Source organism: Leptinotarsa decemlineata, unplaced genomic scaffold, assembly GCF_025532065.1.
Source record: "Leptinotarsa decemlineata unplaced genomic scaffold, Ldec_3_MD MMD2_tig00000505_RagTag_RagTag, whole genome shotgun sequence".
NCBI classification, from domain to species: Eukaryota; Metazoa; Arthropoda; class Insecta; order Coleoptera; family Chrysomelidae; genus Leptinotarsa; species Leptinotarsa decemlineata.
In genome coordinates, this window is record NW_027412549.1 from 8625079 (window position 1) to 8649622 (window position 24544).

At 34.4% G+C, this 24544-nt stretch overlaps 2 protein-coding genes across 2 annotated transcripts; both read right to left on the reverse strand.

The window, feature by feature from the left end:
• Positions 1–1180: 1180 nt before the first annotated feature.
• LOC111507205 (uncharacterized) lies at positions 1181–3834 on the reverse strand. Its single transcript, XM_023162491.2, has 3 exons — positions 3675–3834; positions 2602–2719; positions 1181–1425 (listed from the first exon to the last, which is right to left on the reverse strand). Exons 1-3 carry the CDS (start codon positions 3767–3769, stop codon positions 1261–1263), a joined length of 378 nt encoding a protein of 125 aa, XP_023018259.1. The 5' UTR covers positions 3770–3834; the 3' UTR covers positions 1181–1260.
• Positions 3835–8651: 4817 nt separating this feature from the next.
• LOC111507204 (uncharacterized) lies at positions 8652–11502 on the reverse strand. Its single transcript, XM_023162490.2, has 3 exons — positions 11344–11502; positions 10284–10401; positions 8652–8882 (listed from the first exon to the last, which is right to left on the reverse strand). Exons 1-3 carry the CDS (start codon positions 11436–11438, stop codon positions 8706–8708), a joined length of 390 nt encoding a protein of 129 aa, XP_023018258.1. The 5' UTR covers positions 11439–11502; the 3' UTR covers positions 8652–8705.
• Positions 11503–24544: the final 13042 nt, after the last annotated feature.

Genomic DNA, 24544 nt, shown 5'->3' on the forward strand with positions numbered 1-24544 from the left:
TTTCACCCACAATCAAGGTAATGAGAAAATGAGAAAATTTCAACGTAGTTTTGTATCCATTTCGGAAATTGCAACTCATCAAAGTATACCAAATTATCATGCACGGAATGTGAGCACCTTCAAAAAGATTCACCCCTGATCTCAATCAAGACTACTCTCTGAAAGTGGAAATGAGGTCAAGTCAAAAATGTTCACTCAAAATTTTGGTTAAAATACATAATGTTTGTGGTGGTGTGTTTTGAGAGGGGCCCTGCTATAGGCTTATGCCTATAAATGAGGTCAACACAGCAGAATACATTTGTCTATCACCTTTTTTGGAAGCATAAACCGAAGAGTTATGGTTTCACGTCGCCAAATATATTTTCAATATATCAACAGTATAAGTTCTGATACAGTTTGGCATAGGACAGTTTTAACAATACTGAATTGTAATATAGCGAGAGCAAATTTTAACCTATTTATTGTTTTCATTTTTGGAACTACAACCCATCAATATATACCAAATTATTCATGGAATGTCATTTTGGCTATGGAAAACATACCCATATTTATAGGAAGATAACTGAGCTCACTTTCAAACAGATGAATAGAAATTTCATAGTTTCATTATGGTTACAAGAATTACTTCCGACTGTCAAACAAGTTATGAGAGCATTTTTTTGAGAGCTTTTATATCGATAACATTGATGCCGTCTTCATTTCCAAAAATATATTTCGAAAAATCTACACATTCACCGAAAGGATTTTCATACATTTTCTATCTGATATCGAAAGTAGACTAGTTGAAAGTTGAATGTTTTTTATGAATCCGTTCTATCAGAGATCTACCAACTTTTAATATCATTCAGCTTTCGTATTGTGACTGATATGAAAAGTTAGGGTCTATTTTAGAAAACACCAACATTACCTTGATCATGATATTCTCAAGTATTTGGAACTATGACCGTAATGTTGAATTGAAAGAAATTGTGATAACAAGACATTTCAACACTGAAAAATACATTGGATTCTACCATACAAATATAATGCAAATTTTCAATTCCTCCTCCGTGGATCACATGATTTTCTCCACCAAATTTTGTGTCATATTCTTGTTCGCGTATTGATATTTACTTACTGGCTAATTTGTTAAATGATTTGAAATGGGGCTAATAATGTCTGATCAAATGAAAAGCAACAGTATGAGCTATATCATTTTAATCCAAGATTAGTTTTTTCTATAATGAATCATTGATTTCTACAAAGTAATGGATTGATCGATTACACTTCAGTAGAATTTCCTTTCTTAGCTGTATAAACATCAACACGATATTTGAGGCCTTGCAATATCTGAGAAGTTATTTTCAGTTGAACAAACTTGGCGTTGAGTCCTCCTCCAGTTTGTACTACGGTACCTCCACCTCCACTAGTGTTTAAGTCATTTGCCTGAAAAAATACATTTTTTTTTAATTTCAATATATTTTCTGTAATGTTTCATGAGTCGAAATTTCGATGATTTTCAAAGTAGGTCATCAGTAATCATAAACAGAAAAGACTGCAGGATGATTCAATCGATCATCAAAACATTGAATCGAGACTAATTTTGACATAAAACTATCATTGTCTGAGTTATCATCATGGTATTGATGAACATAATATTAATATGTTATGGAACAATTAGATATATGTATTCAAAAATTCAAAGGAAATTTGATGTGGTTCAAAACGTCACGATCACAATGAAAAATTGAAGAGTCCTTGTATTTATAACTTCTTATAAATACTGTTTCGTTTGTCGAGGTGACCATCTGCCTTCGAGAATTATTTTGTAATATTATTTTATGCGTAAATCAAAATAACAATAATATCTGTTAATTTTGAATCATGCATATTGAACATTCAGTTCAAAAGAATTTTAAGCGCAAACAAGAAGTTATTCCATGGAGCTTTCGAAATATCCAACAAATTTCTATATGCAACGAAGAGTATTAGAAATCAATTACTGAAACTGAATTAAGTAAACCTTGAGCCTCATGAATAATTTTACAACATGCTATCTATAGAAACTCTTTCTGATGAGATTAGGTTACATTGAACAACATCACATGAATTGAATTCTATGTCTCTAGATAAACATTTGTTGGTGTGTGTTTTATAGAGATAATCAACTTTTTGCATGGATGTTCCACTTATATACAAGTACAAGATTGAGTTGTACATGAATATTTTCTCTAAACCAGTATTTTTTTTCGATTATGTTTCGAACATAATGTTTTCCAATTGATGGACTCTTGGATTTTCCAGTCAATCAAGTACTACTGAGCGGTTGGAGAATTTCACATTTCAAAACAAGTACATATGCTGTTGAAAATAATGATTCCTAAGGATGACTATGATCCTTGTAACAAATAGACACAACGTTTAAAATATGTATATTCCATCTCCAGTGGGAATCATCGGTAATGATATGGATTGTAATTCTATAATATCCTGTTGGTTTCCGAATGTTAATTAATCGAAATTTGGTAATTCACTACTGTGGTAGAGAATAAATGAAATCATGTTATAGCAGTATGAAATGTGAATGACATCTTTGAGGAAAGTCAAATGAAAGGTACTCACTATGACACAAGTGATGGGGTCATCTAATAATCCACTTTCAGGAACTCGGATGGTGAGGGTTACAGGTCCAAAGATAGAAAAGGGAACATCTTTGTCTACGTGAGCTACTAGTACTTCCCTGAAATAGAGTTGATTCAATTTTGAGAACTTTTCATTTTATTGTACTGTGAAGAAATACAATCAACGACAATAACTTCTGCTGAATCCTCAGTGTAACTTTTATATTTATGAAAATGTATCGGTACATATCCTCAGTTATCAATTATCATGAATATTTTTTCATTTCTATTCATATTTGGAAATCTATATTTGCCAATTTTCAGAAAATGGATGCTTTCATTTCCCAAAATACGCCTAACCGAAAGGCATCGAGCAGAATGTCTGACCGATTGGACTTCTTCGTTTATTTTCAATTATTCATTTTTCATGAGATTTTATCATGGAAATAATATAAAGATGAACAGTATATTTTTCAAACTATATAGATATTTTTTTTAATCAGTTCTGAATAACAGTTCAGATGTTTGGCCATTAATCAGCAAAAAAATATGCACAAAAACTTTTTCAAAGATTCATCTCATCAGGATATGGTTGGAAGTTGTCATCGAAATTCTTTTAGAATTATCATTAGGTAAAAATGATCTTATTTTCAATATCATAAAATTCAAAATTTCATGTCACGTTAGGGAAGCATCCTATTCAAACCTAAACTTGATTGATAAAAACTTCCAACAAAACTGAAAACTCATTTGTGAAACGTATTTTAAATTATCATGAGATTAGTATTGATCGTTAATATAAGAAACGGAAAAGGTTATTCAAATTCAGAAAAGTAAGAATGATTCATTGTGAGATTATTAGAGCCCACATATTCAAGTTTCATTATTCATGTCAGGAAGTTCCTAAGTAATGTATCACAGACAAAAAATGTTTCACGAAAAAAATAATGAGTTGGAATAAATTCCATGCAATCAATTAATCAGTAACTGAAAACTGTGTGCTCTCAACTTGAAATAATCCTATTTCCATATAAATGTAGTACATTAGGATTCAAATAAAAGCATGAAACTTACGCCTTCGAGTCATCTGGACATTCATAGAAATCACTACCAAGACTTGAACTCAAGATGGCGAGCAATACAGCTACCAAAGAATATTTTCGAAGCATTTTCGTTAAGTGAATTCTTTCGAAACTGACACGGTTAGCAATATTTCCAACAAATTTATAGGCGGCATTTGGAGAGCTGTGGGAACCTAATTGGTGCACATATTTTGAAGTTGTTCAGATATGCATAACGCTAATCTTTTTGAGCGATATCATTTCATCTGTAAATCATAAGGATTCTGAGAGTGTTGCAGGTTTGATGAGGACGCTGATTTGAACATTAGATTTTGATAATTTTCATTTCTGAAAATATCTTCTTCTACAGACAACTCACTTATTACTTTTCAAAATAGGGAAATGAATGGGAAATACTCACGGTATATTTTGCGAATCACTTCGCTCAAAAACAACTTTAGAATCATTTAATATTTACCAATAAGCTAACGGGATACATCAATAGACCAACAGTTACGAAACCGGTGCGAATGAGAATTCCAAAAGCAATTTTTCAGAAGCTATACCTATAGGTTTGCAAAAGTTACCCTGTGATCAAGTCCTGAACTGAAGATTAGATTAGACTAGGTATCTTTATTATGCAAGAGTTTTCTAAAGGCTAATATTTTCAGAATAGTTAACATTTCAGTAATGGAAAGTTACTGTAGAGTCACTGAAAACTATAAACCGTTCCGGACGGCTGAAAGAACAAATAGGTATGCCTTTATTATTCCCTGTCAGTATCACGTCAACATGTACATGAAGAGGGTTCTCATTTTTGCCTGAAGAGCGTGCATTTGAAGAAATTTGGGCTAGAAGTTTCGCACTCTAGGAAGTTTAAGAATGGTCCAGAATATTCGAGAGTTTTCTACAGCATTTCACAACATTTCGAAACATCTCAGGATTTTTCCCGACATTCGGGAATTGACGGAAAAAAATCTGGTAACATTTTAGATCATTGTGGCACGAGTAGGAGAGTTGAATGTTGGTCTCTCTATGCTAACTCTCCGTTGAACTTATTTAAACAATGTATTGTTTTTCGCTCATTTTTACTGTAAGTATGATTTATAATGTTATTCAATGGCGAAAATATTTACAACTCATTAAATTATAGGCCCTGGAGAAGCTTCCCATTTCCCATTAGAAGCGAAATCTTGGCAAAGTAAAGCAGAGTTTGATTTTTGATTTGTCGACTGAGGGGTCTGATTGTTTGTGGGAAGCGATAGAACGGATCTCTATGTTGATGGTAATGTTTGCGTATCATCCCACTTGTTCATATTATTAGGTCGTTTTTTAATTTCGATAGCCTCTCTGTAGATTTGATGTTTTGATGTAGACTCACCATCAAAACATCGGTTCAACAGCAAGAGCTTCTCTTTAAGTGAACATAATCTGCAGGAATTTTAATAAACTTTAAATGCCACTTTGACACAGACACTACGCTCAGATCGTCTCGAAAATTTGAATGTGTAACTTTTGCATTTCCATTAAAAAATCATGTAGAGGTCAATTTGCACATTTATGATTTATTTTCGGTACATGAATCAACCAACAATTGTATCATAGATGAGTTGCGCTTTTTCTTTCCCTGTCGTTTGACTAAGAGAAAAACTGCGCGATAACGCCCAAAAATGTCCTTTCCATAGGTATATCTTATCAGTGGTACTAGACCATAAATTACACAAGCACTGCATCATCGATGCAGTGCTTGTGTAATTTGTCTCAAATACGCTAAACCAGATGAATGCAATGATACTCATATATCATTAATGAATAAATACAAGAAAGGTGCCGTAAGGAGTAAATGATCAATAATGAAAATATGATCGTGATTCTGGTTCTATCAGAGATGCGTTGAATGTGATATTTTCTACTATTAATGTAATCCATTTGAAAAATGATGAGCAAAGCATGAAAATGAAAATAATGGGTACCGCTCAATTACTTTAGAAATTGCCTATCTCTTATTGAAAGCGAAATCCATTTCTTAGCTATAAAAAATCCCGTTTCCTCATGTTGTTTTCGAAAGTATACTGATATCAATTGAAAAAAATCACATAGTGATATCTGAAGGACTTCAGGGCCTTCAGATAACGGAAAGCACATTTTGTTCTGTTACCAATTGAATGATTTTATCAGGTATTTTATTTTCATGTAGATATATTTCAATTGCTCATGTTTTCTTTGGTGAGAATTTTTGGATATCAATAATGAAACTTGAATTGTGTAAGAATGATAATCTTGGAAAAAATCTTTTTAGAATAATTTCCATTCCTCATCAACTATTTTTCGATAATATTAAATACCTTTATTTGATGAACTTTCCCTCATTTAACTGTCATAGGAGACCTGATGTTAATTCAAATGGAATTTCGAGAACTCTTTTCAACCATATTCCTGAAAACATACATTTTCAAAGAAAGATACTTTTGTTTCTGTCTTTCTCTTTGGTAATGAGTATTTGTGGGCGATTTTCAGATTGTTATACTATTCCAATACCATTTTTTTCAAGAATGAATGATGAATCTCCTGAACAGCTTGAAAAATATTCTAACCAATTTCTCACCACTTCTGTTATCAAATCTTAAACAACATACGTTCATATGTTCAAAAAGTTTTAGGTACCTATAACTGAAAATTCAAGACAATTTTTTGAAAAATAAGAGCAATTGATCAGATGAATTTCTGAAACGCATACGGAACCTACTACAAAACCACCTACTACAATTGATATTATGAAACACGTGGAGCGGTTTTCTCGTATTTTTAGGGTTTTCAACCTTCCACTATCTGAAAAGTAAAACAGGGTAGATTGAGAGAGAAAGCGCTAATTGTGAAGTGAAAAGTTCATCATAAAACGATACTGCCTGCCGATTACCTTCTCGTGTGTTTTTTTAGAGACAAACATTCAAATTCAGCAGATTCTCAGTAATACATTCTGTTCTAATTATCAATATAAAGTATAAAATCAAGTCGTTTTCCGCTGTCTGCCCCTATGTATACTTACATGTTTGAAACTATACGGAACGGATTTTGATGCGGGTTTTTTAAATAGATAGAGTTATTCGAGAAAAACTTTGATATGTATAGAACATGCATAATTCAGTGGAAAAATACTGATTATTTTAAAGGTTTCTAATGTGATATCATGAATCTAATGTGATATCATTTTTTGCGCTTACTTTTCAAACGCTGGCTAGACCCTTCAAGATATATCAAAAAATTCACTACAGTATTGTACACCTTAAAGAGATCTACAAAATGTCCGCGATGGTATATCTACAATAACAATTTTTCATCCTCGGGAAATAATGGCTCATTCACGAAGCGATTTTGACCAATACAGCATCGATCCTTATCCAATTAAGTACCTTTATTACATTGTGCGTTCAATATAGATAAATATGGTCCTCCACAGCATGTTATTCCAATGATTTTTTTCGAAGATATTACAGATTCAAAATGCAGGTCATACTTATCGGTTGCAATTCATGATCAGCAGTGATCGCATTGCACCCATGCGAAGCCGGGGCGGTCCACTGGTATCCTATATAATGGCAATGGAACTATCGATATTTATATGAGCTTTCCATATTTGAATGATATAAAATAATTTTTTGAATTGTATCTATATTTTCATTCAGGGACTAGTTGCGTTGGCAAACTTCTTCATGAATTTAACAAGTTTTGTCATGGCAGGATACAATTCCATTTTATTGTTCTTCATGTACGGCGTGACCAGCCATCAAAATGTATTTGAAGTATGCTAATAGTATTTTTCCTCGGTACACAATCTTGACCAATCATGAGTAACCGTTCGGAAATTCCATTAGTGAACCTCTCCTGATCACCATGTATTAGCGCTTGACAAATTCTAAATTGATGGAGATAAAATTTATTGTTTTACGATTGTCGATTTCTATCTCCCATTTCTGGTATGGAGTTGTCAGGAAATATTCTTGAATCCACTTTGCCGCAGGATCTACAATTGGTGAAATTTCTTGATAAATCAATTTTGACACACAGTCAAGGTAATGAGAAAATGAGAAAATTTCAACGTAGTTTTGTATTCATTTTGGAAATTGCAACTCATCAAAATGTACCAAATCATTCACGGAATGTGAGCACCTTCAAAAAGATTCACTCCTGATCTCAATCAAGACTACTCTCTGAAAGTGGAAATGAGGTCAAGTCAAAAATGTTCATTCGAAATTTTGGTTAAATTACATAATGTTTGTGGTGGTGTGTTTTGAGAGGGGCCCTGCTATAGGCTTATGCCTATAAATGAGGTCAACACAGCAGAATTCATTTGTCTACCACCTTTTTTGCAAGCATGAACCAAAGAGTTATGGTTTCATGGCGCCAGATCTATTTCCAATATATCAACAGTATAAGTTCTGATACAGTTCGGCATAGGACAGTTTTAACAATACTGAATTGTAATATAGTGAGAGCAAATTTTAACTTATTTATTGTATTCATTTTGGGAATTGCAACCCATCAAAATGTACCAAATTATTCATTCATCTTATTCATCTTTTATCGAAAGTAGACTAGTTGAAAGTTTGATGTTTTTATGAATCCGTTCCATCAGAGATCACGTACCAACTTTTGATATCATTCAGCTTTCGTATTGTGACTGATATGAAAGGTTAGGGTCTATTTCAGAAAACACCAACACTACATGATATTCTCGAGTATTTGGAACTATGACAATAACGTTGAATTGAAAGAAATAGTGATAACAAGACATTTCATCACCAAAAAATACATCAGTTTTTATCATACAAATATATTGCAAATTTTCAATTACTCCTCCGTGGATCACATGATTTTCTGCAGCAAATTTTGTGTCATATTCTTGTCTGCATATTGATATTTACTTACTGGCTAATTTGTAAAATGATCTGAAATGGGGCTAATTATGTCTGATAAATAAAAAGCAGCAGTATGAGCTTTATCATTTTAATCCAAGATAAGTTTTACAAAGTAATCGATTGATCGATTACACTTCTGAAGCATCGATAGTAGAATTTCCTTTCTCAGCTGTATAAACATTAACACTATATTTGAGGCCTTGCAATATCTTAGAAGTTATTTTCAGTTGAACAAACTTGGCGTTGAGTCCTCCTCCAGTTTGTACTACGGTACCTCCACCTCCACTAGTGTCTAAGTCATTTGCCTGAAAAAATAATTTGTTTTTTAATTTCAATATATTTTCAGTCGTGTTTCATGAGTCAATATTTCAAAGATTTTCAAAGTAGGTCGTCAGTAATTACAAACAGAAAAGACTGCAGGATGATTCAAACGATCATCGAAACATTGAATCAAGCCAACAAAAATTTATGTAATTTTAACATAGAACTATCATTGTCTGAGTTGTCATCATGGTATTGAAGAACATAATAATAATCTGTTATAAAACTATTAGATATATGTATTCAAAAATTCAAATTCAAGGGAAATTTCAAGTGCTTCAAAACGTCACGATCACAATAAAAATTGAAGAGTCTTTGTATTTATCACTTTTTATAAGGTGTCGAGGTGACCATCTGCCTGCGAATATCTGTTAATTTTGTATCATTCATATTGAACATTCAGTTCAAAAGAAATTTCATGCGCAAACAAGAAGTTATTCCATGGAGCTTTCGAAATATCCAACAAATTTCTATATGCAACGAAGAGTATTAGAAATCAATAACTGAAACTGAATTGAATAAACCTTGAGCCTCATGAATAATTTTACAACATGTGATCTATACAAACTCTTTCTGATGAGAGTAGGTTACATTGAACGACATCACTTAAATTGAATTCGATGTATCTAGATATACGTTGTCCCAACATCTTTTACGAATACATTTCTTGGTGTGTACGTGTTTTATAGAGACAATCAACATTTAGACAATCAACATTTTGCATGGATGTTAAACTTACATACAAGTACAAGATTGAGTTGTACATGAATATTTGTCTCAAAACCAGTACTTTTGCTGTGAATAATAAAGAATCTTGAGGATACCTACAACTCTCAATATTTTTTTCGATTATGTTTCGAACATGTTTTCCAATTGACGGACTCTTGGATTTTCCAGTCAATTAAGTACTAGTGAGCGGATGGAGAATTTCAAATTTCAAAACAAATACGTATGCTGTTAAAAATAATGAATCTTAAGGATGAGTATGTTCCTTCATTAACATTTTTTTGATCACTTTATGCAGTGTGTATAATTATTTTAGATAATTTTCAATAATTTTTTCTCAATTCTATACAGCATGTTATTACCAAGATTCCACTGAGGAATAATATATTATTTCAAGATGTGTAAGAACGAGAATATTTTTTAGATATTGGAATTTCGGTAACAAATAAACACAACATTTGAAATATGTATATTCCATCTCAAGTGTAAATCAACGGTGAAAATATGGATTGTAATTTCATAATATCCTGTTGGTTTCCGAATGTTAATTAATCGAAATTTGGTAATTCACTGCTGTGGTGAAGAATGAATGAAATCATGTTATCGAAGTATAAAATATGAATGACATCTTTGAGGAAAATCAAATGAAAGGTACTCACTATGACACAAGTGATGGGGTCATCTAATAATCCACTTTCAGGAACTCGGATGGTGAGGGTTACAGGTCCAAAGATAGAAAAGGGAACATCTTTGTCTACGTGAGCTACCAGTACTTGCCTAAAAAAAATTGATTCAATTTTGAGATCTTTTCATTTTATTGTACTGTGAAGAAATACAATCAGAAACAATCAACGACAATAACTTCTGCTGAATCCTCAATGAAACTTTTATAGATATGAAAATGTATTGGTACATATCCTTAGTTATCAATTATGAATGAATGAATATTTTTTCATTTCTATTCATATTTGAAAATCCATATTTGCCAGTTTTCAGAAAATGAATCCTATTATTTCCCAAAATACTCCTAACCAAAAGGCATCGAGCAGAAATATCTGAAAGATTGGAATTCTTCGTTTATTTTCAATCTTTCATTTTTCGAGAGATTTGATTATGGAAATAATATAAAAGTTAACAGTATATTTGTCAAACTATATAAATATTTTTCAATCAGTTCTGAATAACCGTTCAGAAGTTACGCCATGAATACAGATCAGCAAAAAAATGTGCACAACATTCAACTTTTTCAATGATCCATCTCATTAGGATGATATGAATCATTGAATGAGAAGGTGAGATCATGAAAATTGAAATTTTATGTCAGTCGATAAATTGGAAAAGCATCCTACTGAAACCTAAAATTAATTGATAAAAACTTTCAACAAAACCAAAAACTTATTTGTGAAACGTATTTCAAATTATAATGAAATTGGTATTGATCGGTATTATTAGAAACGGAAAATGTAATTTAAATTCAGAAAATGATTTCTTGTGAGATTATTACAGCCGCTATATTCAAGTTTCACTATTCATGTCAAGAAGTTTCTAAGGAATGTTGAATCACAGACAAAAAATGTTTCTCGAAAAAAATAATTATTTGCCATAAATTCCATGCAATCAATAAATCAGTAACTGAAACCGGTATGCTCTTCGCTTGAAATAAATCCATTTCCATATAAATGTAGTACATTAGGATTCAAATAAAAGTATGAAACTTACGCCTTCGAGTCATCTGGACATTCATAGAAATCACTACCAAGACTTGAACTCACGATGGCGAGCAATACAGCTACCAAAGAATATTTTCGAAGCATTTTCGTAAAGTTAATTCTTTCGAAACTGACACGGTTAGCGATATTTCAACAAATTTATAGGCGGCATTTGGAGAGCTGTGGGAACCTAATTGGTGCACAAATTTTGGAGTTGTTCAGATATGCATGAGGCTAATCTTTTTGAGCGATATCATATCATCTGTGAAACATAAGGATTTTGAAAAAGTTGCAGGTTTGATGAGTTGACGCTGATTTCAACATGAGATTTAGGTAATTTTCATTTCTGAAATTATCTCCTACAGACCACTGACTTATTACTTTTCAAAATAGGGAAATGAATGGGAAATACTCACGGCATATTTTGCGAATAACTTCGCTCAAAAACAACTTCAGAATCATTTAACATTTACCAAAAAACTAACGTTATACATCAATAGACCAACAGTTACGAAACCGGTGCAAATGAGAATTCCAAAAGCAATTTTTCGGAAGCTATACCTATAGATTTGCAAAAGTTACCCCGTGGTCAAGGCTTGAACTGAAGATTGGATTAGACTAGGTATCTTTATTATGCAAGAGTTTTCTGAAGGCTAATATTTTCAGAATAGTTAACATTTCAGTAATGGAAAGTTACTGTAGAGTCACTCAAAACTTTAAACCGTTCTGGACGGCTGAAAGAACAAATAGGTATGCCTTTATTGTTCCCTGACAGTATCACGTCAGCATGTACATGAAGAGGGTTCTCATTTTCGCCTGAAGAGCGTGCATTTGAAGAAATTTGGGCTAGAAGTTTTAGAATGGTTCAGAACCTGGTTTTCTACAGCACTTCACAACATTACGAAACATCCCAGGATCTTTCTAGACATTCGGGAATAGATGGAACAAATCTGAAAACGTTTCAGATCATTGAGGCACGAGTAGTTGAATGTTGGTCTCTCTATGCTAACCCTTCGTAAAAAAGGGAAAAGAGAGACGTTTCCATTCGTTACCACTTGGAGGGCGTGCTTTTGTAGATATTGAGGCTGGCGTTTACTCCTTCTGGAACGATCCAGAATATTAGAGATTGTTCGAGATCATTCCACACTTTTCCAGAAAATTGCTGAATATTCTGATTTGTTTTCCGATTGATTCGACCGTTACTTGATGAAAATCCATAGTGCTTTCATAAACTACACCTCACGATTTGATCTTCACACTACAATCAATGAAAATTTCCATTTATGTATGTATATTATAGCTACTATAAGCCAATTGCTACTGTTTTAGGATAAAATAATAATACTAATAATGTTCATACACAAAATCAGTATCATCATTTCTGAGCCATATTTCATATGATGAAAGAATATTACGTGCTTGCCGGTTAGATTTTTATAATAATGGTGAACATTGAATATATACGCGACTTATGAGACAAGCCACGACGAAAACTCGCACGTCCATAGAGCCGTTGCGTGTTTTTGTTCTGAAAGTAAATTCAACGATTCGATGCTTCAACAAGATTTGCATTATGAATATCGTAACAACTTCAAAATATGTGCACCAATTAGGTTCCCACAGCTATCCAAATGCCGCCTATAAATTTGTTGGAAATATCGCTAACCGTGTCAGTTTCAAAAGAATTCACTTTACGAAAATGCTTCGAAAATATTCTTTGGTAGCTGTATTGTTCAAGTCTTGGTAATGATTTCTATGAATGTTCAGATGATGACATTGAATCCTAATGTACTACATTTATATGGAAATGGATTTATTTCAAGCGAAGAGCATATCGTTTTCAGATACTGATTTATTGATTGCATGGAATTTATTGCAATTGATTATTTTTTACGTGAAACATTTTTTGTCTGTTATACAACATTCCTTAGGAACTTCTTGTTATGAATAATGAAACTTGAATATAGGGGTTGTAATAATCTCACAAGAAATCATTCTAAATTTTCTGAATTTGAATAACCTTCCGGTATGATTTTAAGATTCGAGAGTAGAGAGAGGGATCATTCCAAGGACTCCAATAATCAGAACAACCATTTCGACAGAGTGGTCTGGATAGAGTCTGCGGAGTACGTAGAGAAAATATCGATATTTAATTCGTCTATCCACCTCTTTTCAGACGATATTCGTCTCGCCAGGAGCTGAAATCTCCATGACAAATATCGTCTTGCTCTGGTGGTCGAGAAGGACTACATCAGGCTTATTAGCTTGTATGAGCCTGAGAGTGGGGAACGAATTGTTCCAATAAATTCTGCACTTTTCGTTCCCAACAACACAACGGATTCAATATCCCCCGGAGCGTAGGACAACACCGGTGCCTCGTCAATACCGTAAGAATGCCGTCGATATATAGGCCGAGACCGCATATGCTGAACATGCTGATAGCAAGTGCATTAGGATCTCAGGCGCCACGTAGCAAGCTCCACACCATGTGTCAGAAACCTCTATACCCATCACGTGACTGCCATAGAGTTAGGGGTTGAAAACACCATCTTGGCAAGCCATGATGAACCCCTAAATTTCCGACTTCAGCCCATTCGACCTGAGGAAAGCGAAAGTCAGGCGCTTTGATAACTCAAGGTCTCCAATGTTATTGAAGGAGACTACATGTTTTGGCTCATCCTTATGTTATGTTTCCGCAGAAGTGAGGTGTTCTTTGCGGCTTTTATATGAGTTTTTTGCTGCGGAATCTGAGGTTTTCCGCGATACTTCCAAGGCAGTGCTGTTTGGTGGTCAGCAGCACACCTTGGCTCAAAGTGTGATGGATATGTCGTAGATTGGCGACTATTCGCCGCACTGCTGGCGTGAAAGGCCTATTGGCCGCCCTGTAATCCATCACATGATGGATACGAGACGTGTGTTGTCTCGCCGACGTGATCTTACCCTCCATCTTGTGTACACGCCGTTCAATCTACCGAACCGCAAGGGCGGGATTTAGTCCTTCCGATTCGGAAAGCGATTGGACGACGTTATACACGGCGGTGTTGATTTACCAGATGTCAGCCTCTTCAGTTAAAACACTATGAACCTCCGCATCCAAACAAGCCAGTTCTTATGGTTTCCAATAAATTCGGCACTTCTCGATCCTCACAAGAGATTCAATATCCCTCGGAGCGTAGGGCAACACCGGTGTCTCATCAATATCGTGAGAGTGCCGCGAACGGTAATATAGCACTCTTAGGGCCGCGTTATGTCAATGGATATAGGCCGAGACCGCATATGCTGGACATGCTGATAGCAAGTGCATTAGGGTCTCGGGCGCCTCGCGGCAGGCCCTGCACCTTGTGTCAGGAACCGCTTCACCCATCACGCGACAGCGGTAGACTAATGTGTTGAAGACACCATCCTGGCAAGCCATGGTGAACCCTTCAGTTTCCGACTTCAGCCCACTCGATTTGAGGAAAGCGAACGTCAGGCGCTTTGATAAGTCAGGGTTTTCAATGTCATTGAAAAAGACCCCATGCATTGGCTTATTTTTGTGTTTCCGCAGAAGTGAGGTGATCTCTGCAGCTTTTATATGAGCTTTTTGTTGTACGGGTTCCAACTCGGTGACAGAGTTCACAACACAACAAAAAAATATTTTTTGAATGTTTCCTACACTAAATTAGTAAATTTCTACTAATTTTGGGGTGATAAAAACGAAAATAACAATGAAAAATTTTTATTAGCTCTGGTTTTTGAGATACACAGTACTTAATCTTAAAGAGTAGTTATACTATACGTGAAAAGTGAAAGTACATAAAACAATATTGTTATGTTTCTTTTAGAATATTTTAATATTTAAATATTAATATTTAAAGAGTAGTTATACTATACGTGAAAAGTGAAAGTACATAAAACAATATTGTTATGTTTCTTTTAGAATATTTTAAGTACAAAATTAATAAAAAAAAACATTATTCTTAGTGTTTTGACAAATAAAAGAAGTTTGTACCACCAAATTTCAATTAAGTCCATCCGATTCATTGTAAGATCGCTGTCGTTTAGCTTGTCTTTTATAAAACACTTCTGGAGCATCCCTACACACAGACCAGCAGTAGTCTGCAAGCATTGCTTCATTCCAACGGCCCTGATATCTCTGTTCCATTAAGGCAATGTCTTGATGGAATCTTTCTCCATGTTCGTCACTCACAGCTCCACAGTTTTGTGGGAAGAAATTAAGATGAGAGTGAAGAAAATGAATTTTTAAGGACATGTTGCATCCAAGTTGGTGGTAAGCTTGAAGAAGCTCTTTAACCAATGCTTTGAAGTTATCATCTCTTTTGTTACCTAAAAACCCATGTACAACCCCCTTAAAGGCTTCCCAGGCTCTTTTTTCATTTCCTGTTAAAATCATGTCAAAAGCAGGATCATTTACAATTTCACGGATTTGAAGCCCAATAAAGATGCCTTCCTTAACTTTAGCATCACTCAACCTGGGAAACTTTGCTCTCAAGTACTTAAAAGCTTGTCCTTCCTGGTCCATGGCCTTCACAAAGTTTTTCATTAGTCCCAACTTAATATGTAACGGGGGAAGGAGAACATCCTTAGGATCTACAAGAGGCTCGTAAACTACATTTTTCTCATTTTTTTATAGTGAGATTTTCTATCCCGACTGTCCCACAGACACAAAAAACAACAGTACTTGGTGAACCCTAATTGCATTCCTAGGAGTATAGCAATGACTTTCAGATCACCACAGATGTGCCACTTGTGTTGTTCATATTTGATTGATTGGGGAAGTGTTTTCATATTTATATACGTTTCCTTCATGTGAACTGCATGACCTATAGGAATAGAGGGTAGCTGATTTCCATTATGCAGAAGTACAACTTTTAACCTTAGTTTTGAAGAGTCTATAAAGAGTCTCCATTCAGATGGAGTGTGATCCAAATTCAAGCAGTCCATCAAACCATTAACATCAGAACAAACTACGAGGTTTTCTTTTTTCTCAAAAAAAAGGAAGCAAATCTTTTTGACGCTGTCTGTACTGAGATATTTTCACATCATGTTTTAGAAGATTCCACTGTTGTAGTCTTGACCCTAACAGCTCAGCCTTTTCCTTAGACAAGCGAAGATCTCTTATAAGGTCGCTCAACTCTGCTTGACAAATTCTGTGCGGATCACTAGACCTATCGCTTACCTCAAAATCAGGGTCATAGGTTGTAGAAGGATGGGTTGCTCCTTCTGAACAGTCTTCATCACCTTCCTCTAAAATTTCATAGTTTTGGGGTGGAGAAGGGACTGGCAAATTGTCTGAGTGTGGTACAGGCCGGAGAGCAGATGGGAGATTAGGGTATTTAACCGTTCCTCTTTTCTTCATAAATAAACCTTGCTTAATGGGAGGAGTTCAGAAATAACAGTCGTCTGTATGATTGGTAGGCTCACGCCAAACCATAGGTACTGCAAGAATTACAACATATATGAGGAGCCCATGATTTATCTTGGTCCCCAACTTTCACACCAAAATAATGTTCATAGGCTGTCTTAACTTTAGGTGTCATTTTACGTTTTTGAGCCTTAAATGTTATTTCACCACATATATAGCAAAAGCTATCGACAGAATTCACACACTTTCGAGGCATTTCAGATCAGCACTTAAATTAATTTAAAAATCAACTTCACACGATAATTTCAATAGCAACCACGTGCGTACAATTGACAAATTCACATAGGTTATGTTTACTACTTAAGAACAGCTGATGAGAGGGGTGTTATGTAAACAAACATGTGTACCAACTGTTGGTGATATGTCGTTCATTTGTTGAAAAGTCAATATACATATATATAATATAATGATACTATATCTTGAAAACAAGAGCTAATATATAATTTTTATGGTCACTTTCGGTTTTAACACGTGGAAATACATTAAAATCATCTAATTTCAACCCCGAAACAAAAAATTTGTTGTGTTCTGTGTGGTCACCTCGTTCAGTGTCGAAAACTAAACCGAGTTCATCAGCTGCTAGGGCAGCTGCCCTTAAGAGAAATGCCCCAATTCCTGCTTTCTCATGGTCACGGACTCTGCAGAGAAGGGAGTCCGAACTCTTGACGACTTTACAGGCTATATCCAGTACCATTCTGTCATGTAGACACTCCAAACTCAAAAGTCCACGGCCTCCCTGTTGTCGGGGGAAGTGAAACCGTGGTACGGACAATTTGGGATGCAAACTCCTATAGAGATGCATCATTTTTCGGGTCTTTACGTCGAGTTGACACGCTCCTCCCGAGTCCACTTCACTATTCCAAACGAGTAGAGATTGGAACGGCAAGCATAATTGTTGCAGCAACTTTGTTCTTCTTCGACAGTTTTGATGACCAGATCTGTCGAAGTTTGTGCTGATACTTGCCGCGGAGAAAGTTCTTCACTGCTGTTACCTACTGTGAGAGACGTTGTTCCACCTCGAAGTAAGTATACGTTTCTCCGGCATCCAGATGGTGTAGGATGCTTCCATCTACGAGCTGCACATCCTCTCCGTAGTCCCCGCATCGTCCTCTTTTGAGATGGACCATTGCACATTTGCCTATCCCGAATTTCATACCGATAGCATGCGTGTACTCTTCCACCACCCTCAAGGACTGATAGAGATCTTTCTCTCCAAAGGCATAAAGTTCAAGATCATCCATATAAAACAAATGGGTGACCTTGTGCCTCCGGTTTCCGGGGGTGCCACAATTATACCCTCGAGTATTTCTGAGCGCAATGGATAATGGCAATAGTGAGATGCATGAAAGATATATATCATGTCAAATTTGTCTCTAGAACTATGAAGGAAAAAATATGTAGTAAATTGTTTTGTTGTATATCAAAGGGAGTAGGCAACGTTTCAGAGTAGCATTCAGAGAAACAGACATACAGGCGGTGGAAACTTTGTTTTATAATATATGGTGAAGTTTGTATACTTGATGACTTGTTCATTTTGTGGGAAGTCATGATCACTTTAATGAGAATACTTTCGTTTAATTTTCACTAGTGATATGTGTGTTGACTGCGAATATGAAGATTATATTTCGAAGCCTCATTGATGACTAAATCAGTCGTTGCTAACAACTGAATCAGTCGTTGATGAGACTGCCAGAAAATGTTTCAGGTTCACGGTAGATGATGGTGAATCAAATACAAAAGTTGTAATAAAAAAACACATTTCAAATCCTTCTGTGAAAAAGTTTGGTTATTTTTAGTGAAGTGAATCGGTTGAGTATAGTGGTTTTGAGTTTTATGTTGGATTTGAGTTTTCTTCCATCTAGAATAAAACATCAATATACATATATAATGTTATGGTCATAGACAATTGACATAAATGGAACAAGTGAATAGAGATATCACCATTTGGTAAAGGAATTGAAATTTTTTCCTTACAGTGACCATGATTAAAGATCCTTATTTTTTCCTCAATTAGTATTCTAATAGAAACTTTCGAAGTAAAGTATTCTACAGAAAAACTCCTGATGTGTAAAATCTATGAAAGAACTAATTTCTTCGTTGGTCATCTATCAAAAAATGCGATTCACTGAAAGGTGAATTCATAGTACAAATCTTCGGCAGAGTGAGTTTTCGTAGGATGCAAATATTTCATAATGTTTCCAAGAATTATTTCCACTTGAATTGAAAAAATATCAGCAAACAACGTGTTTGATGGCATAAAGTCACCCGTTGTGGTTCCTTGAGGAGGGCAGGCGTTTATCGATCTCTCAATGATACCTTATCGAAGATTTCCGAGGCCTGAAAATCCATTATCTACGTTCTTATGAACATAAATCATATTGTTATATAATGAATATTTCGTTTATATAGGTGAGTGGGAAAGTAGGGATTCATATAACAGAGTGATGACTGAAAATACTTCTGGAAACTACTTACTCGCATTAGAATAGGTGTTGACCACAATGAACCCTTGCGGGTTGCGGTGGAGGGTCGAATAGACCCATTTACTACATATATATATATATATAGTATATATTATATATATATATATATATATATATATATATATATATATATATATATATATATATATATATATATGTATATATACTATATATATATATAATGAATGAATTTATTTCCAACATTAATATGGAAGTGTCCAATCTCCATATAGTCTTTTTCAACCAAAATTACTTTTTTAATCCTTTACTGACAGTCTTCTTCGATAATATTAGATACTCCTTCTTCAACTATCTTTATCACCTTCATATCAAATTTTGAAAAATTATTTTCACGCCTGATGCTTTATTTCAATTTTCCCCAAATCAACTCGATGGGATTAAAAAAAATAGGGGGGAAGTCTCAATATGGTGTGTCCATACTTTTCAGCAATACTCTCAAAGGCATACACTTTTTCAAATGTTTATGTCTGTAAAACTTCAAGTAGTTGGTTTTTGGTATGGTTATCTTTGTATTTCATCTTTCCTCGAATTTTCATTCGGTACTTTTATGAGCTGTCGAGTATGATAGGAAGCGTTTGTCAAGAACTATTACACTATTCGCATCCAAATTTGGGATCAATGTGTTTTCAAACCATTCCATAAAAATATTAGCTTCCATGTACTTATTATAGTCAAGTCCTCAAGTTTTTTTCCACATAATTTCAAAGAATTCAACTCATCCTTTACTTCCTCCGCAATGCACAATGATTAGTCGCGATTCTTTGTTTGCAGGCATGTTAGGCATACACATTCTCGAAACATCAGTCCACCCTTTCGTAACTCTGTCGTGAGTGTCATACCAAGTTTCGTCCAAATAGAAAATTTGCCGTTGTTCTTGTCTATATTTAGTTACTTGTATTACGCAATTCCACTATTCTTCTGCTTTCCATAACTGCTTGACGTTAATTTATTATTATAAATCTAAATCCTATTTTCTTTATACAATTCTGAAGAGTTTTGTCACAGCAGCTCACGTTATGACCGGAAGTATTCAATTTCTTCCTTATGATTTCAATTGTAGAAATCTCATCGCTTTTGTAACAGTCGTATATTGTTTTTTTATTATTTCATTAGATGAACATCTAAAGGTTTTGGTAATCCCGCATCAAATCGCGTCTTGCGATTGTTTGTTTTTGAATATTTTACGTACAGTTGAGAAAGGAATTTCGGTCAAATCTGATGTTGCTTGTAATAGTTTTTTCCCTCGAAACCAAACTTGATATGTAGATTCTTATATGTATACATACATTGAAACATACTCTCTGTGTTTCAATATTCAAATGCATCCGAATCTTATTCACAGGTATCTCTTCTTCGCATTGTTCACCAGCGCTGTTGTAATCACTACACAGGAAAAAGTCTGCGTTGTTATCGTACTCGTAATTACTATTAGTACTTGTCCAAGGACGCCACATTTTGAACAAATAACAAAAATTTTAGGTAATTATAACTTCACCAATATCAAATTTCAACAATCAAATCGCGATCAGTTCCTGAACTGAACATTGACGACACAACGGCGGTACTCATTGCTACATTATATTGTTCATCGTAACATGACTTCAAATTTAATTTTATGACTCTTCATCCAATCATAAAACTCGGTTAATAAAAATTATCCAATACGAACCGCCAATTCTTCAATCCACGTGTTCTATTTCGAAACGGCATTATTTCTTTGTATTGGTTGTTTTGGCCTTTGAGTTCGCCGATAGCTTTACGAATTACTATATCGATTACTTCGACTATACAATATGTTGAAATTTGTGGAATGGGTAAATCAACTATGAAAATATGGAGCGAAATAATTTTCTGTGATTTGTTATCGATTAAAAAAATTAATCAATTATTTGAATTTGCAAATCTATATTACCGATTCCTCGTAACAGTTTCTCATGTACTAACTGGGAGAAAAATTTCTGGTTATGAAATGAGGAGCTTCTAAATAGTGAAGGAAAACTATTTAGAAGCTCCTAGAGCGAGTTTATTACAAGATAATTTTTCCTTTTTTATTTATTCTTTTGCGTACTAGGCGACTTTTTTGAGGTTAATTGAAAGAGCAATTGAATGATGATTTGTCATCATGCAAATTGAACTTCGCTTTTTATTTTCATTATACCTGATTAATTTGCTTGAAAAATGTATTTCAAGACGATAAAGACAATAGTATTATCATCGTTTGCTGCCCAAACTTTTTTCCCAAAAATTATTTTCTCCTAAAATTGTACCACTATCAATTTGAACGAAGTATTATAAGATCTCTAACATTTGTGTGCTAGGATTGCACGCCCCAAATCTTATTTCGCGAAAATTTTCATCTGTTTAGGTGACGGAAGGCAAAAACAATCAAAATATGTTAAATTTAGTGTCTGTAAAGTTCATTGGTTCGGGTTTGTTGTTTCTGAGTGGCATTGATATCAACAAAAATCGCAATTCTTTCGACGTGCAATGAACCAAATATACTTATTTTTTTTTCAGGGTATGATTTACAAAAATACTATGGAAACATATATCAAGTTCAAAAGTCAATTGGAAAAATGGCGCCGTTGGATATGTTCGCCACGACATATTTTCTACTGATGAGATATATAACTACTTATATTCTCATTAACATACAATCACTATATCTAAAAGAAAAAAAAATGTTCCAAATGAAGCACAATATCTATAACCTTGATCGAGTTGCTATTTGGATAGATATATCAATAATTGATGTTTTCAAGTTTGAATCACTTGCAGAACACTAAACCACTGAGGAGATAATAACTGTTGAATATAGTTGACAATTTCACCTCGAGATTATTTGATATATTGAGACGTTTTTTCTTCTGATCAGATAGATAGATATTATTACAATATATTTTTTTTGGTACATATAGATATTTTTCAATAACAGTGTATAATTAACGAAAACACTCAATGTGAGATTTCAAATTGAAAGTTTACAAACCCGCGACCATTGTAGAATAGCATCTTCATGCGTTACAATACTCAACAAATTCATCTAGATGCCTAACACTACTGGAATATCATGACACCCAAAGATGATATTGTACAGAGAACACGTGTCGCGGTTTTGAGAACTTTCAAGAAGAAATCTCACATTAAAGTCTTAAGTGTACGTTATAATGGATTTTCAACAAGTATCGGTCAGTTCTGTCTTTAGGGTCATGTTATTCAATGCTGAATAACATGCTGCTTCAGTACTTGGAACTATTCCTCCTTCACATAATTTTGATGAGATCATGCATTGCCCTAATTTCAGTACAGAACTGAAACCTCTTCGAAATAAGCCAAAATATGTGGATATTTATCAGTCCCCTATCAAGGTTAATTCACAAGTGATTGATCCAACTTCTTCTTTTTCAGTGCGGTCAGTGGACTCAGGTCATTCTTGGCCACAAAAAATGAGTTGCATTCCTCATAGAATTGGTACCATTTCAGTGGAAGCGCTTCTTGAAGCAAGAGCCGAATCGATCCCTCTACGAAACCCTTTTTCACTTGGAAGGATCGATCGCAGCTTGAGAAATAGTTCTTATGGAGATTCTGTGAAACGTGTTCTTCCTTACGAATCAGTAGAGAGTTGTCCTAAAAATCTAGAGAAGAAAATTGGATTGGATAATTTAGGAAACACTTGTTACATGAATAGCATTTTACAAGTGTTGTTCATGACGAAGAATTTCAAGAACGAAGTTTTAATGATGAACGAGAACGGGAATGTTTCCTGCTTATTCATCAAACTCAAACAACTGTTCATGCAGCTGCAGTTTCGTAAGAAAGTATCATCTTTCCCTCCAACCAATTTCCTGGAGTCTTTGAAGTCCACTAAATACTCGTTAGGACAACAAGAGGATTGTTCCGAATTCTTGGGGTTCTTGTTGAATACTCTTCGTGAGCAAAACAATAGCAAAATCAATACTCCCAGCCGCTCTGGACTGAATGATTCCGTACAACCCATCTCGTCTTGTGTTTGTAAATCTTTTGCTGGAAAAATCCTCACTTGTTTACTTTGTGGTAAATGTTCAAGAAGTACTGAAAACTTATGTGAATTTCTGGAACTTCATCTAGCTTTTCCTAATACGACTAATTACCAGTCCGTGCAAAGCTTATTGTTAAATCATCTGAAAATGGAATTTTTAACAGGTGCTGATCGACTGTATTGCCAAACATGCGCCAAACTAACTGACTGTTATAAGGAAACAAGTATAGGTAAGGCACCAGTCAATCTAATAATAACACTGATGATTTTCAAACAAGACTCAACCTCTAACGGAAGCAAGAAACTCTTTGGAAGGTTCGAAATAGATGAACATTTCAACTTAGCAGACCACTGTTATAATATTCATGCAGTCATTTTCACTGTGGTTCTGGCGTTGAATGTGGTCATTATTAGGCCTTGGTCAAAGAAAAAACGGACTGGTTTAAGTTTGACGATAGTCGTGTCACGAAGTGTTCTGGCGATGCATTGAATTTATTGGAGCCTCTGGAGACACCCTACATTTTGTTTTATGAGAGAGAGGATATTGTTGGATCAAGATCTTCAGATGATGTGGTGCTGCAGGTTTTTCCGGGTTTTCCAGCAGCTGAAAAAGCAAATGCGCCACTGGAATCAATGAAGTCGCCCCGGAGCGCCAATTAATTTTTATTGTTGTATTTATTTTATTTTTATCGTTGTCTTAACATATTATAAAACTAAGACCTAATATTTCAATTTAAATCTTAGTTGTCATGGAAATGATATTACACTTTATATTAATTCAAGGTTAAGTTGAAAATATAGATTACATCACGTAAAAAAAAATGTTATTCAGTATATTGCGTAAGATTTTGTATTCTGGGTAGACAGACATATATTCTCTCAACATTCGCATGGGAATGCTACCACTATCAACTGATATATGAATATTTCTTGGTACATATACATATTTTTTTAGGATAATTTGTATATCGGTATTCAAGTATTGTGTGAAATATTTTTGTCTGAACGGACAAACAGATATTACTTCAACATATATATTCCCATTAGCTTTGCTCACTTTCATGATAAAATATATTTTTCTCCTTGCATTTAGACCATTTCATCACAAGTCTTTGTATATTTGGCATATTGCGTTTTCATATCAACAGAAAGACTGACATCACCCCAACATATTTCCATCAACTTCAAGACATAGGTACAATTTTCTTGGTGCATAGCGACATAAATTATCTGAGATATTTTTTCTGGACACACATGTATTATC

Excerpts from the sequence above, each read along its gene's own strand:
- LOC111507204 (XM_023162490.2), bottom strand. The coding sequence starts at position 11,438 with ATGCTTCGAAAATATTCTTTGGTAGCTGTATTGCTCGCCATCGTGAGT. Across the intron at positions 10,402-11,343 it reads TGTCCAGATGACTCGAAGGC|GCAAGTACTGGTAGCTCACG; the intron begins GTAAGTTTCATA and ends AATTTTTTTTAG. Across the intron at positions 8,883-10,283 it reads ACCCCATCACTTGTGTCATA|GCAAATGACTTAGACACTAG; the intron begins GTGAGTACCTTT and ends TTATTTTTTCAG.
- LOC111507205 (XM_023162491.2), bottom strand. The coding sequence starts at position 3,769 with ATGCTTCGAAAATATTCTTTGGTAGCTGTATTGCTCGCCATCTTGAGT. Across the intron at positions 2,720-3,674 it reads TGTCCAGATGACTCGAAGGC|GGAAGTACTAGTAGCTCACG; the intron begins GTAAGTTTCATG and ends ACTCTATTTCAG. Across the intron at positions 1,426-2,601 it reads ACCCCATCACTTGTGTCATA|GCAAATGACTTAAACACTAG; the intron begins GTGAGTACCTTT and ends GTATTTTTTCAG.